This window comes from Phaethon lepturus, unplaced genomic scaffold (genome assembly GCF_000687285.1).
Source record: "Phaethon lepturus isolate BGI_N335 unplaced genomic scaffold, ASM68728v1 scaffold11360, whole genome shotgun sequence".
Classification (NCBI taxonomy): Eukaryota; Metazoa; Chordata; class Aves; order Phaethontiformes; family Phaethontidae; genus Phaethon; species Phaethon lepturus.
The window spans coordinates 28,845-43,000 of NW_010511227.1; the positions used below are offsets into that span (position 1 = coordinate 28,845).

At 51.5% G+C, this 14,156-nt stretch overlaps 1 protein-coding gene across 1 annotated transcript in view; it reads right to left on the reverse strand.

Annotated features, from left to right (window-relative positions):
* Positions 1 to 1,236: 1,236 nt before the first annotated feature.
* Positions 1,237 to 14,156, reverse strand: part of GPC1 (glypican 1) — a 105,440-nt gene continuing 92,520 nt past the window's right edge. The window contains exons 4-9 of the mRNA XM_010283273.1: positions 11,956 to 12,121; positions 7,360 to 7,490; positions 4,221 to 4,340; positions 3,371 to 3,504; positions 2,005 to 2,180; positions 1,237 to 1,544 (exon numbers count right to left, since the gene is read on the reverse strand). Coding sequence (XP_010281575.1) covers positions 1,330 to 1,544; positions 2,005 to 2,180; positions 3,371 to 3,504; positions 4,221 to 4,340; positions 7,360 to 7,490; positions 11,956 to 12,121 — 942 coding nt within the window. The 3' untranslated portion in view covers positions 1,237 to 1,329. The remainder of the gene's footprint in view (positions 1,545 to 2,004; positions 2,181 to 3,370; positions 3,505 to 4,220; positions 4,341 to 7,359; positions 7,491 to 11,955; positions 12,122 to 14,156) is intronic.

Sequence of the window (14,156 nt, forward strand, 5' to 3'; positions counted from 1 at the left end):
GTCCCTGTGGCCGTTAGGGAAGGTGCGTGGGAGGATGGGGAAGGGACAGGGAAAGCAGGGATTCACTTAAAAACCTACAATGCAACAGGAACAAACATCAAAATTAAAAAAAACGTCCCAAACAAAACATGTCCCATCCCCGCGTCCTCCCCAGCAAGTGCTACCTCGAGTCAGGCTCCTGGGCAGGGTCACTGCCCAAGGCTAATCGCTACCAGCCCCGCTCTGCCCTAAGGCAGCTGCCCAGGGTGTCACTCCTGCATGTGCTTGGTGTGAGCGCTCCAGTTAGTAAAAAGTCCCTGGTCTTTCTTACTGCCAAAAAAAAAAAAAAAAAAAAAAAAAAAGGAAAAAAAAAAAAAAAAAAAAAAAAAAAAAAAAAAAAAGAAGGGATTCCCATCCACGGCTGGGGCTGGAGGAAGAGGAGGCAGCACAACTGTCTGTCAAGTGGGGAATCCCACTGTGCGTATTTTCATCTCTCTGTTACCTGTGACGGTACTGCACTGCAGGTAGAAATTGGACCATTATTACTTGGGTAAAAAATGGCTTTCCAACTAGCATGCAAAGAAAAAATACCCCAAACCCCAACCCCTAACACTCATTCCCAGTCACTTAGATGTAGGAGACCTACATTTCAAATTGTCGTCAGCTACGAGCTCTAGTCAAGAAACCCACTTGTGACCCTTCCAAAGGAAAAGGAAGTTCTGCGTTTTTGGTTCCAACAGCCACTGCCAAACGGTTTCAGTTCAACCCACCAAACCTGCTCATGCTCCTACATACGCTGCTGGAAGCGAAGGGCCATCTCTGCCTGCCTAGGAAGTAGAGAGGGAAAACCCGAAAGAGCCCCTGAATGCAGCACTTGAGCAGCGCTGATGATCTCAGTCTCTCTGCGTTACGAAGTGGCGCTGCTCTCGGCCCCATCGCGCTTTTGGCAGCAGTATGGCAAGCAGCGCTCTGGCCAGCGGCTGGGTAACAAGATCAGGGCAATTGCATATTCCACTGGAGGCAACAGAAGAGCTGCCCTCGGAGGGGCTGGCCGGGTTCCCCCCGGAGGCCTCTCTGCAAAGGCTTGTTTCAGCCCCGAGAGCCAGCTTGTGGCAGTAAGAAAAGTAAAACAATGAGGTACGGAAAGAAGGGCGCAGCACTGGGGAAGAGACCAAAAAAGAAGAAAACAGCTCGAGCACTGCCAGAAATAGCAAACAACTGAAACCTTTTTCTCCTCCCCCCATTTTTCCCGCCCCCCCAAGGTGAATTAAATATGTCCTTTTGTTGGTTGGTTGGTTTTGGCAAAGTGAAGCTCTCGGCCACAGTCTCTTTCCTGGCTGTGCTAGTGAGTTACCGCCACAAGTGTGCGGCAAAGAAAGCCACCGAAAGGAGGAGGAGGAAGGCAGAAGGCAAAGATCTGCTGCTGGCCTCATTGATGCCGTGTCCAGACTGCTTAGGAATAGCGTGCGTTTCCGGCTGCCTGGTGCTGGGGCTCTTAGAAAGTCTTTTGCCGCATACGTCATCAGGACAGCTGTCACCGCTCCCAGAGCCGCTCATGTCGTCACCTGCGCAGAGACAACCATGGGGTGAGACCCGACTGCCTTAATAGTGGGCGACATCCTGCCTTCCTCTTGCTGCAACCCCTGGGAACTCCAGCCACCAGCCCTGCCCTGGCCACCTCCTCCTCTCTGCATCCCGCACGATGGGATGCAAGCCCATACCTCATCTCCAGCTGACTACCTGCTGCTGCAGCAGCTGGAAGCCTCCAGAGCAGACAGGAGCAGTGGCCCCCTCAGCAGGGCTGGACTGGGAGTGGGGAGAGCACAGTCTCCAGCCACCCCACAGCAAGTTGCCTGCACTCGAACAGACCCTCTGCAGCCCCGAGCCAAAAGCCAGGTCACCACAACCCCTCTCTGCCATCAGGGCCCAGCTGTGGGGTCTGCATAGAGGCCCACACAGGCTGCCAGGACCGACTGCTCAGCCCCTCTTGCCTGGTATGGACATCTCCGGTTCTGTGAAACTCACTTGCGTCTTGGAAATCCACATCATTCCCAATGTTAGCATTGCCCAGACGGTTTGTCATGATCTTTAGCTGCATGATTTGCTGGCGAATGGTCATATCTGGCTTGGTGATGTCCACCTCCACCTCTGGGTTGTTAATCTGATTAGCTAAGCCGTCCCCCATCACTTCAGGCAGGTAACTGCAAAGGAAGGAGACAGGTTTAGATATCTCCCCCCAGCTAAGTTCACCTCTTGATAATCCAGCCTCTTTGAACCCCAGAGAAGCTGCAGTCAGTGGCATTGGCTTGTCAAACAGCCTCCATATGCTGGTGTTTGCTGCGAGGCAGCCAGCTCTAGGGCTGGCAGAGCCTTGCTGCCGTGGCCAGACCCCATCAGAGCCTGTGGCTCACCCTAAGGTCACCTCAGCTTGCTGGAGGTGGGTAGTGGCCTTGCAGCATCACTGTCCTGGCATGGGGAGGGGTTTCCTGCACAAAAGGCTGTGCGTGGGGCTGAGGTGTTACTCTCAGGCTGGTACCTGTGGAGCAACAATGACACTCCACTATGGAAAAGCTCTGTCCATCTGGGAGGCTGAGGAGCACCTTCATCCCTGCCCCTGTTAAGTCGTGTGGGGACTGACACCCTGGGATGACTGAATGCGCCCAGCCCGGTACAACCAGACAAACCCTCAGGGAACCTTCAGTTAACTGGGAGCTGTCAACTCGCACACAGAGCTGCGCTGCTCCCTTCGGCAGTGTCCCGGACCCTCTGCTCCTGCAGATCTGCAGCACGGCTGGCAACGACGTGCAATATGGAAGAACCGAAGGCACCAGCTCTGGGCTGGCAGTGACCAAGCCAGTGGGTGAGCAGAGAGAAGCAGAAAAAGGTGCACGTCCAGCAGCTGCCCCTCTCCTCTCACGGCGGATGGACTGTGATTTAACTGTCACCCATGGGTGGGAGGTGTTTCTGCAGCTGTTTGATGTCACCCAGGTGCCTCCTCTCATGACGGAACAGCATTTCAGAGCAGGCGTGGATAGAAAGATGTGTATGCAATTCTCAGCAGCAGCTCTGGGGTTTGTGAGGTAAATCCAGCCCTTCCTCCTTCTGAGTGCACGTGGAATTGCAAAACTGCTCCCTTAGTACAAATCTAGTTATTTCAGAGAGAATGCATTTCAATGCACAACCCTCCAGCACACTGCAAAATGACAACAGGCTTGTCATTCCCAGGTACCAGTTTTTCAGGAAACGCAGCATTTCTGTGGACAGGGACAGAAGTTTTGGCTCAATCTGAACAAGTGGGGCTGGCTGAGATGATGTACGAGTGCCTTTTATTCAAACCCTCCCTCTCTCACCCCAGAATGGTGCTATCCTGGCACCTTGACCCTCTCCATACCTGCCCTTAGTCATCCCATTCCAACACTTGTCGTCCGTCACTGAGCTGGCCATTACTTTTTTGCTGCACAGGCTGCCGGGCAGAGTGATCCAGTATGTCTTGAGAGCTGTCAGATTCCCTTTGGCATCTAAAACCTGTAAACAGAGGATGCTCAGGGCCAGGAGAGCGCTGGGGCACCCCAGAGCTCTTGGAAGGGACACGGATCCTGGGTATTTTTTTTTTTTTACCATCAAGTCTGTTTTTATGCACACAAGGATGTGTCACCAACCATCTTCTAAAGACCCAAGCAGCCAAGGCTGAAGGCTACACGCTAAGGACTGTTCTGGTACCGTAAGATTAACCAGAAGATCATCTTCTGGGCCATGACGGCAATGCTGAGAACCAGCCTTGGTGGGAGCCAGCAGTGCTCTGCCAGGGTTAGGACAGGCAGATGTCTGAGAGTGAGGAGCCTCTGAAATGTGGGACCATGGCAGATCCCACAGCTCACTGTCCACAGAATCCGAAATCTCCATGGAGGAGATTACCTGAGTACCCCAGTACCCAGGCTGGACTGCCTGAGGCTGAACGACACCAACAGCAAGGAGCCTTTTCAGATAAGTTTGGCACCAAATCCCCGAGAAATTGGTTATCAGCAACCCAGACCCAACCCTTTACCAAGGCAAGATCAGATCTGCTTAGGTCACATCAGCACTTGCCAATCTGATCTTCTTCAGACTTGCCAGCAGAGGCGATTCAGCAGCCTGAGGGGGTCTGACTCGACCCGTAGGCTGCAGCGCTGCGCTGGCTGGGCTCCCAGCGTTGGCAGTGCACCAGCACGCCGGCAGGGAGGGAGCCTCGGAGACAAACTCACCAGCATCTCCAGTGCTTGTGCAGAGGATTTTGCTTCCAACGTGACCTTCCCCCGCCTTTTCTTGTCCTCGCTGCTGGAGCCTTTTGTGCTGATTTTGGGATTTCCACAGCCTTGGAAAACCTGAAAAACAAACCAAACTCTCTATCCCATGTTTTGGTATTATTTCTTTAATTAATTAGCACTCCACAGTTATGTTTTTGGTTTTTTTTTTTTTTCTTCTTAAGTTTGTTTATCTTTCCTACCTGCAAGATCTCTGAGATTCTGGCTTAGTTTGTGGTCAGGTTACTCTTGTGCCAGGATGTGTTTTCAGCACACTGTAACTGGCTTTGGTTACTGCTATCAAGCAAAATGTTCAGCTCTAACACAAAATTAGCACATGTTTTTGGATGAGTCATCAATGTTGATATTAAATTACTTCTAGCAATTTCATCTGTTCCTATTATGATTGAAAAATAAAATTCTGGAAAGAACAAGATGGGAGTTGCTCATCAGTGGTGTGGGCTTCAAGACTGCAGAGCATGTGAACTTCATTGATTTGGACAACAGATTGAGGTGGGACTACCCTGACTCTTGCAATCAGCACTCAGCAAATGGATGCCCCCTCGGACCAGGGGACTGCTAAGACAGTAGATGTGTCACAATCTGTCAGGTTGGATGTTTTGGGGGCAAATGAGTAAGCTGAACTGACTTGTTAACTCTGGGTACCTCCCATCATCCCAACTACATGCCCAGACAGCCTTTATAGCCAAAGGAGAGCAGAAGCACTTTGGAGGTACAAATCCCAGGCACTCCCAGTCTCTGCATAACCAGTCCAGACAGTGACACCTCCGCTGCGGATAGCCAGTGCTCAGGGAACTGAGCCTCACCGTGGCTGGTGGAGGGAGTGCTCGAAAAGCCAGATTTAATAGTGTCAAAGGTCAGAAGGGCCTTTGCACTGTCGGTTTGATTCAGGAAACACCAGCCTTTACAAAGAAAGCCATCTGATTTGAAAAGATGGCCTCAAGCTTGTTGCGGTTACCAGAGTGCTGTCAGAAGCTATCGATAAATCCAACTTTGCACAGTGAAATCAAGGCAGGAGCATCGCTAACACAACTTGTGCCAGCTGCTGAATGCTTTTGCTAGTGAACCCTGACAGCCATCACTGAAGACCTCATCTTGACACAAGTCCCTTTGGTGACAGTGCGTCTCATCAGTGTGTCCAAGGGACATTCAGCCTGGAAAGCGCCCTCCTGGGGTGCCCTGTCCTGCTGACCAGATGGGTCCCATCAGCACCGAAGCAGATCGTTCACCTGTCTCCTTTGCTCAGTGCAAAAAGCCTCACCTTTGAAAATTGCATGTAGAGCATTTTCAGTGTGGTTCTACCAAAATAAAACCCATTTGGTTTAACTGCTGTACCTTTCTCGTTGGCCTATTACTGTTGTTATCAGGAGACAACTCTTTCAGGAGGTAAAAGCCCTGGGAAGTCTACAGGAGAGTGCCTCCGGTAGCAGCTCCAGCACAGTATGGTACCAGAGTGATTCTCTTGCCAGTCCAAGGGCTTTAGGTGAGCAACGCCCATTTATAACGGAGAGAACACATTTCCTGCAGACTGAGGTGATTAATAGTCTCCTGCATAATGACAGCAAATAGGTGTTTGCAGCCTCTGATAGCTCCTGCTGCCTGAAATCCATCAGAGAGCCACAGGGAGTGAGGAGGAGTGCGAGGAAGCAGGATAGAGTGCTCCACGGTGCAGGGAACACAGGGCTCTGTACCACAAATGTTTCCTTCCAGTTTTTCCCCAGATCCCAGGAGACCTCATGACTGGGGGTGTTACTGGTTCCAAGGGCCACTTTTGGCTCTTCTCACAAATGGCAAACCATGCCCTGGCTCTAGGTGGGTGACGGTGAAAGCCCTCAGCTGCAGCCCGAGCCTGCTGCCCTCGGCCCTGAGGCAGAAAACTCCCAGGGCCGGCCTGAGCCAGTCCCGAGCTCATCTGACAACCATATCCTTTCCTCATCACTTTGCCGCGCTCAAAACCAGAGCTTACGGCTGCAGCAATACGCAGCTCCTGAGCTCTGCTACCAGTGCCACCAGCAAAGACTGCCACATTCACCTGGCCACCAGATCGTACCGAGAAGCTTATCAGATGTGACTGGTTGCTCCAGTCAAACACCAATTAGACTATTTACTCCTTTCTGATTTTACCTGATTTACTACATGACCCTCAGAAACACCTCTCTTTGCAGATGATCCCATGTTTTCCAACATCATGGGCTTGCTTTTACGTGGACAACCTCAGCCTCACCTAACAAGGGAAGAAAGAATATGGCCTATCATGTCAGAAAAGAAACCTAAATGAGTACGTGGATGCATGCTCCTGTTAGTGCTGTGACTTGTGCCAGTGAATTCCTGCTCAGCTAAGCAATATTTCTGGCCCTTCCCTTCTCCAAGACCCAGTTAGGACCTGCCCTGCACCCTTCATCTGCATTTCTGCCCTAACTGTGGGATAGCTGCGGGACTTGGGGAATGTCTGGGCAGAAAGCAGAAGCCCTGGAGGGCTGTTTTTGTTCCCAAAGCTTCTCTCACCTGCAGCTATAGAGGTGATGGTGGTTAACTGGATAAATATACTAAAAATAGAAGACCAACAGAAGACAGCTTAATGATACGCTTCTTGAAAGACAGGTGAGCGTCAGGAGAGCCTGTTTTAGACTCTCCAGATGGACTGCCAGATTGCCATAGACACAGCCTGATAGCCCAGGGTTTCCACTGCAGAACGTCACCCCAAGGGAAGTTAAAGCAGCTGCCTTCCGTCACTAGGGACTGTGCACTTTCTGTAAATGCCTCAGCTTAGCCAAAACACTTCAGGGCTCTTCAGACACGGAGGCACCTGACTGCAAATGGCACCATGCCCCCCAGAGTCCACCTTGTGTGTCTGTACCTGAAGGAGGCTGGCTGGCTGGGGCAGGGAGGAGTATTTGGAAACACTTGAGAGGGTTTTTGCTTGTGTAAGGTGGTGGTTTCCCATCATTAAAGGAGTGGGCATTTGATCTTTTTCATCCTTCATCTCCTTTAGTTCAGTTGAACAGTGAGCACAAAAACCATTTGGTCCTGGCAGTTACACATGGTGTATCCTTGGCCAGGCCCAGGCACATGCTCTTACCTTGGTTGTGATCAAATCTTTGTTTTCTTGCAAGTTAGAAATAGCTTCAGCGATCCTCATGTGAATAGTCCCTATTACAGTGTCTACATTGTACGGTCCGTCGATCCGATCAGCCACTATGACCAGGGAATCTGGTAAACAAGACAGAGACATCGTCTCATCAGATTCTGTATGAACCGAGTTAAAGCTCACGCTCACACCGGCTGGGATAAGCTGTTGGCCCCTTGGCAGGCTTGTTGGGAGACACCTCTCCATTTTCATTACGGCCCAAGCACATGCTCCTTTTCCTCTGGCATGGGGCAGCTGTCCCCTCCTGGCACACAGGCAAAGCCACCCTCAGTGGCAGAGGAACAGAGGTCACCTCCTGCAAATGGTAAATGAAACCTGTATTCACAACATTGACCAACGTTTCCTGGGGTGCTACAGAAAGGAAAAATAGAAAATCGGTGCAGAAATATTAAGTAATGCACAGCAATACTTGGCCCTAACCCTCTTAACTCATTGCACATCTTCAGCAAAGCACTGCAGCCAGCAGAAAGTGGGAGAATTTGGGTCAGCTAAGTACCAAGGGAACTGGATGTGGGCAACAGCTTCTGTGGCAGTGAAGGAGCAAAGAAAGGAGTATTTCTCACCATCACCTCTGGAAAGACAACACATAACCAGCCAGGGAAATATCAGGCTATAAAGGCAGAGAAGCAGACCAAAATGCCCACACCTAAACTGGTAAACAGGACAGGGAGTGACTGAGGCGTTCCTCTGCTCTCAGCTCCTCTTATCTTGGAAAGCTCTCCTGCCCAAGTGCTCCTGCCTGGACGGCTGCTTTGGGACCGTGCTTGGCTTACGAAGAAACAACCAACCTCTGCCTACCTCCAGAGACGCTTCTCAGCACTCCATTTGGGTTTGAGGCAAGGACAACTCTGCTCACAGGGCTCGGGGCACTGGGGAATGCCACTGCAGAGGAAGGCTGACATCCTTGGTGTCCAGAAAAATTTAAATAGCATCTCAGGGCAGGGCCAAAAATGGGTGTGGACATCTAAAATGGGGTCTCAACCAGGTCTGACTTTGTCAGTCAAAAATTGTAGTTCTGAAAGTCACTGCTACACTGCTGCTGCTTCAGTTTCCTACCACTTGTGCTTTAGTAGCCCCAGAGGCCAGGCCATGCGTAAGATTCATCAGCATTTAGGAACTTGGCATTCAGTTATGTGTGAGCTCAGGTGGCTGTAGTGTGATCTGTGTCCCCCAGGGCACACCAAAAACCTCCTGGCAGAGCACTGGGGTGGCCTGCACTCAGCTGGGACAGAAAGTGCTTCATGTTTCTGTGGCCTCACCACACGCAAGAAAACAACCACGATGGCTTCGTCTTGGTTCTTCTCTAGACAAAGAGGGTCAGATCCCGGGGTCTAGGTTGGCGAACTGTACCATTCGTAATTGGAGTGATTCATTAGGAGTGATTAATTCTTCTGTCCTAAATCCTGATAGCTCAACCATCAGCCTGGCAGGAGACCGTCGCAGCAGATGGTGAGATGTTGCAGAAAAGCTTATTCAGCATGAGTTTGTACTGCTGACATTATTCATGAGCAATGAAGCCACCAGGTGAATTATACCCGGCAGTTCAACAGAGTATCAGTAAAACATGTCCTTCAACCCACAGTGCGTCTGTGCCACCCATGATACTGCTTTAAAGGACTGACGCTTACCTTTGAGCCGCACAGTAAATTCCCTGCAAGCAGGAGTCCAGCTAGCTGGGGCACAGCCACGGACCACTGCCATTTCAAACCTGCTAGGAAAGTGTTGTCTCTTGCCTGGGCAAGCCAGCAGGACTCAGCAGAAAGACCCCAAATGACTTCCACAAGGTCCAGGCGAGGCTTGTGCAGGAACACTAGGTCCACAGAGGAGGTATTATGTTAATAAACAAGGCCTGATCCTAAGCCCACTGTTGTCAATTTAACAGCACGCTCTACCCTCACAAGTATGTTCTCTCTGTTCACGTTCAGACCCTGTCAGCTCTCAGAGAATGACCACGCCGGGCAAAGACTGGATGAGGGACCCACAGAAGATACCAGATCATGCCCACAGGGCTCACAGTCCAAAAGCAGGTCCAGCTGGTGGGGAGCAAGGGCAACAGTCAATCAGGAAAAAAAACCAGAAAAACAACTGGGAGGGCTCAAACCTCAGCCAGTCTGGAGCGTGGATCACAAAATACTATTTGCTCAGGTTTACAATACAGGATTTAACAACATGCGAAGTCGCAGCTTGGAAACATTATGTACTTACTTTCCACACTTAAAAAAAGAAAAAAGGTTTTGCTGGCTAGCTTGAGCAAGAATGGAAACAAGGGCTACAGTTTCCGAGTTAATGTGCTCTCTTTTCCTGCAACACAGTCCTATGGCAGCACTGATTTCTAAAGCTAAACATGCTGTGGGGGGTAATGTTTTTTGGTATTCTGGGAAACTACATTTCCTGCAACATTAAAGAGCTTGCAGTTTAACTTTGCTGCCACTCAGGGGTTGCGGTGTCATGTTCAAGACTGTATTTTCCAGGCAATTTTAGCTTGCAAAGGCACTAATGTTGAGATACAGACATTAAATCAAAGGCTACACCCCCAAATTAGTGGCAAATTATGTTTGTACCACTTCCTATAAAATCTCCCTTAATTTGACCTGCCCTAATTTGTCAAATTGAAAGAGTAACTCTGTGTTTAGTGTAACAAAATCCTCTCCAGCTACACAGAAGGGCCTGGAGAACGGTGAAGAATGGACAATGCCAGTGAACTGCTACCTTTGGCTCCATGTCTTGCTCCAGCCCTTGATCAAATTGTGACCTCTGACACTAAAATGTACAACTGCAATTTGAAAAAAGCTCCAATTTCCTCGTAGTCATCACCCCTTGACAAGAACGGTGTCTCTTGGGGAAAAGGAAGCCAGAATAAGTGCCAAATGCACTTGGAATTGCCTCCCTGTCAATCAAGGAGAGCTGTATGTTGACCTTTCAGGAGATGGGCAGTCATCCTGCCAGGAGAACAGTGACAGGTAACAGTCGGCTTGCTCTGGTCAGAGAGGTCAAAGCGCCATCAAAGTCCTGCTGCAAAGCCTAGGGGAAGGGAATATTCCTCCCCCTCTTTTACAGCAGCCTCCCAAGCCGCTCTCACGAGGAGCGCTTCCAATTAGCTTCAGTAAGATGCCAGTTGGTTCGTTAGCCCCCAGCGCGAGGCGGGCAGCTGGCCAACACACCTCACCGAGCAAGTACACTGACCTCTGTGCGCAGCAGTTCGACATTTATTTTGCAGTGTCCCTTGAGAGGCAGATGACACTCCTTGAACTTCAGCGGGATTTTTATTGTTAACACCACCACACATCAACCCTGAGCCAGCCTGTTGGGCTGCGGCAGGCCAGTGAGCTGGTAGCCTTTCTGGCCAGGCAGTGGGTGCCCAGGCAAGCAAAAAGGCCAAGCCCGAAGCTCATCTCCCCTGGTGCCTGCCTTCTATGAGCCCAGACAAACACTAAGACTCCCCCACGTCTCAGATCGCTCCAGGTCTACATGTACAACCTGGAGAGAAAGTGGAGCTTGCTGGACGATGCTCCGTGGGCGGAAGGAGGAGTGAGAGCTTTACCATGGGAGCAAACAACATCCCCTGATGGACTGCGACTACAACACAACTGCCGTAACACAAACACACCTTTTTCTAAACACAGACCCTCACCAGCCTTAAACCACATCCATCAGCTGCACAAGCCACTCTCAGCAGTAGTTCACATTTAAACCAGGAGCCACAGGCTCTGGAAAAGCAGCTGAGTGACACGAGGTCGTCTTAAAAAGAGATACTCAGGACTGATCAGGCAATGCAGAATTTCCTGCAGAAATGCCTGGTTGAAGCTCACCAGCCTGATTTGCACAGGAGATCAGACCACACCATCAGTGCTATTTCTGGCTTTAAACTCAATGAAATGGACATCTCTATACATATACAACCCACTTTAAAGGACCCATCATCTTAGCTGAGTAATAAAACAAAAAATAAATGAGCTCTTTTCTTATTTAAAATACAAGTCTAATCTTCCCATTCCTGGCAATACCCGTGACTTCTCCCTCTGCCTCTATTTTTTTAAGACACCTCTTTCCATTTAGAAGTATGTGACTCTGATCCCTTTGCTCTCCATCCACGGAAACAGTTTACGGCCTCACGTTTCTAGACTGCCTCCCAAGGAGGGCAGCAAGTGCTTCTCCTGTGCTCTCACGAGTCCTCCCGTGTGGATGAGGCGGCAGCTCTGACAGTGTACAGGTGGCAGGAACTGTTCCCAAGCTTCAACATTTGGGAGGGAAGGATTACTTGAATGCAAAGTGTGGGCAATCCCAAATGAGCACAGGCAAGATGAAAACTCTTGAAGCCCTTGTTAGCCAGCCAGCAGTGTCCTTTCTAATGGTATTAAAGCCCAGCCAAATGTTCTGCAACAGCTTCTAGGCGTCAAATCATGGACAGAGAAACTGTAGTGTAAAAAAGCCTCCAACTGTCCTTTCTTTACTTTCCAACACTGCCTCAGAGAGTTCAAAAGGTGCTGTGAGAGGCAGCTGTGCTGCAGCAGAGTAAGCCCATCTTACCCATCAAGTACTTCCACTCAGTGTTCAGGTCCGCTTGGTTGGCCAGGCAGCCCTTCACGACGTTCAAGCAGTAGTTGTTGCACGGCTTCACGCTGGACATGCCCCGGCAGTGCGGGCAGTACATCAGCTTCATGATGGCGCGAGTGCACTCGTGGCTGAGAGACACCTGGGGGAGACAGATCTGAGTCAGGCACGCAGGCAGATGAGGGGGGCCTGGCCCTGCGGGCAAACTGCCCCCGCTCCCTGGGGTGAACGAGCTCGGCGTGATCTGAAAGGCAGCACAGCTCCCAGGAGCGTGGCCCTGGGAAAGCCACTTCCCCTTTCACTGCCTCTCCTTCCCCCCACCCTCCCTCGGGTGCCACCCCTGCTGTGAGGACAGGACCTCCGAGGCAGCTACTATTTCCTTGGGCTGTGTCTGAACCCGGGGAAAACCCGTATGTCAGCACCACTCCTCTTCCAGCCAGGTCTGCCTGGGCAGGATCTACAGGGAGTGGCCACAAGGACAGCCGGGGCAGTCCACAGGCTGTCACCGTGTGATGCCGACACGTATCACACGTGTGCCCCTGGAGCCTCTGCCACCAGTGCCGCCACCGTGCCCCCTCTGCAGGAGGGGTTAGCTGTCACTGCCCAGCAGACACAGCTGTCCCGCCACAAACTGCATCTCTGGCTTCCTGGGGGGACGCACAGTGGGGGGCCTGGACATGGAAAGTTCTCAGCTGGCATCTTTGGAAAGGAGGACGGTGCTGGGGGAAGACTCGAACAATTCCAAAAACACAGGCAATTGAGAGCACTCAACTCAGGGAAGTGATTGCTCTCCGAAAGCACTTCAGAAGCCACAGGCAGCTGGCAAAGTGGGACAACACACGCTGTGCCAGCGGCCTGCAGGCACTGCACGTGCAGCCGACGCTTTGCAGCGGCGACTCTGCAAGTGGCTTTGCCACCTTTAATTAAACCACCCTGGTCCCACAAGCACAGCGCCAGCACAGGTGCAGAGCCCGGAGAGCACGGTGGCAGCCTCTGCAGCACATCCATCCCCCCCGACCGTCAGCCATGGGACAATCGTCCCTCTCCAACTGCCACGGGCATGGGGCTGCCTGTGTAAGCCGAGGGATGAGTAACAACTTGGCAGACCCAGCAGAGATGCTGGCAGAGCTCAGCGATCCCCTGTCTTACTGCTAAAGTGGGACTTCATCAGGCAGAAATGCATTAAAATAACCTCATGAGGACCTTCTTCAGGACCACGACAAAAATCTCTCTGTCTCAGAGAAAGAACCCAAACAGAGACCACTTTCCTGCCTCAGCCACCAGAACAAGCCCTGAGATGCCTGGGGATAAATAAGTGCTGTGCTCCACTGTGGCCGGAGGGGCTGAGCCTTGCAAGGAGACACCATGCAAGCCAAGGCTTCGCTCTGCTTCCTTGGCGAGCTTTCTGCCTCCTTTCTGGGACAACTCCCGCAGACAGAAACCAGCGCCCGGCTGCCATGCGGTTCTGCCGCCAGGAGATGGAGGCTTTGTCCCGCCGCACCGCACGGATGCCACACGCTTCATCCCTCCTGGGAGAAGCCGGTGAAGGCACCACCACGTCCTGTCTCAGTGATCTGAGAGGGGACGCAACAGAGCGGAGGGACGGGCAAACAAAAGAATAGTTTATTTTTCACACCAGAGTTTCAGTAACCATGACTGAATGGTAACTGAAAAGACAACAGATAAGAACATGTTGAACACTAACACAGGCTGTAGCTGAAGACCTTCCGAAACCAGAGCATTTACACAGAAACCAGGAGCTGCAGCTAGGAAAGGAGCTGCGACCCCTCCTTCCCCAGACAGAGCATTCGTCAACACGGATCGTACCATGAAGCTCCAACCAGAGCACGCAACCCGTGCAGGCAATCAGGTCCCGAACACAACCTTGTCACCATGTTTTACCGGCACGCCCTGTCACTGCTCATCCCGGCTTGTCCAGCTGCGGACCCGGAGCACGGTAACCCCGCGCAGCACAAACTGTGCTGCAAACACCCTGGGGGCTGCAGCACAAATGAGTCACATAGCTGGGCCCTGAAACGTGGGACTTCCCACAGTACTGATGAGAACCAGGGAGCAGCCGGACGGTTTGCCTGCACCCCCATATATCCAGGGTTGCCCCATGCAGCCCTTTGGAGTGGAGGGAGCTGAACCCCTTTGGCTGGAAAGCAGGCGCGCAG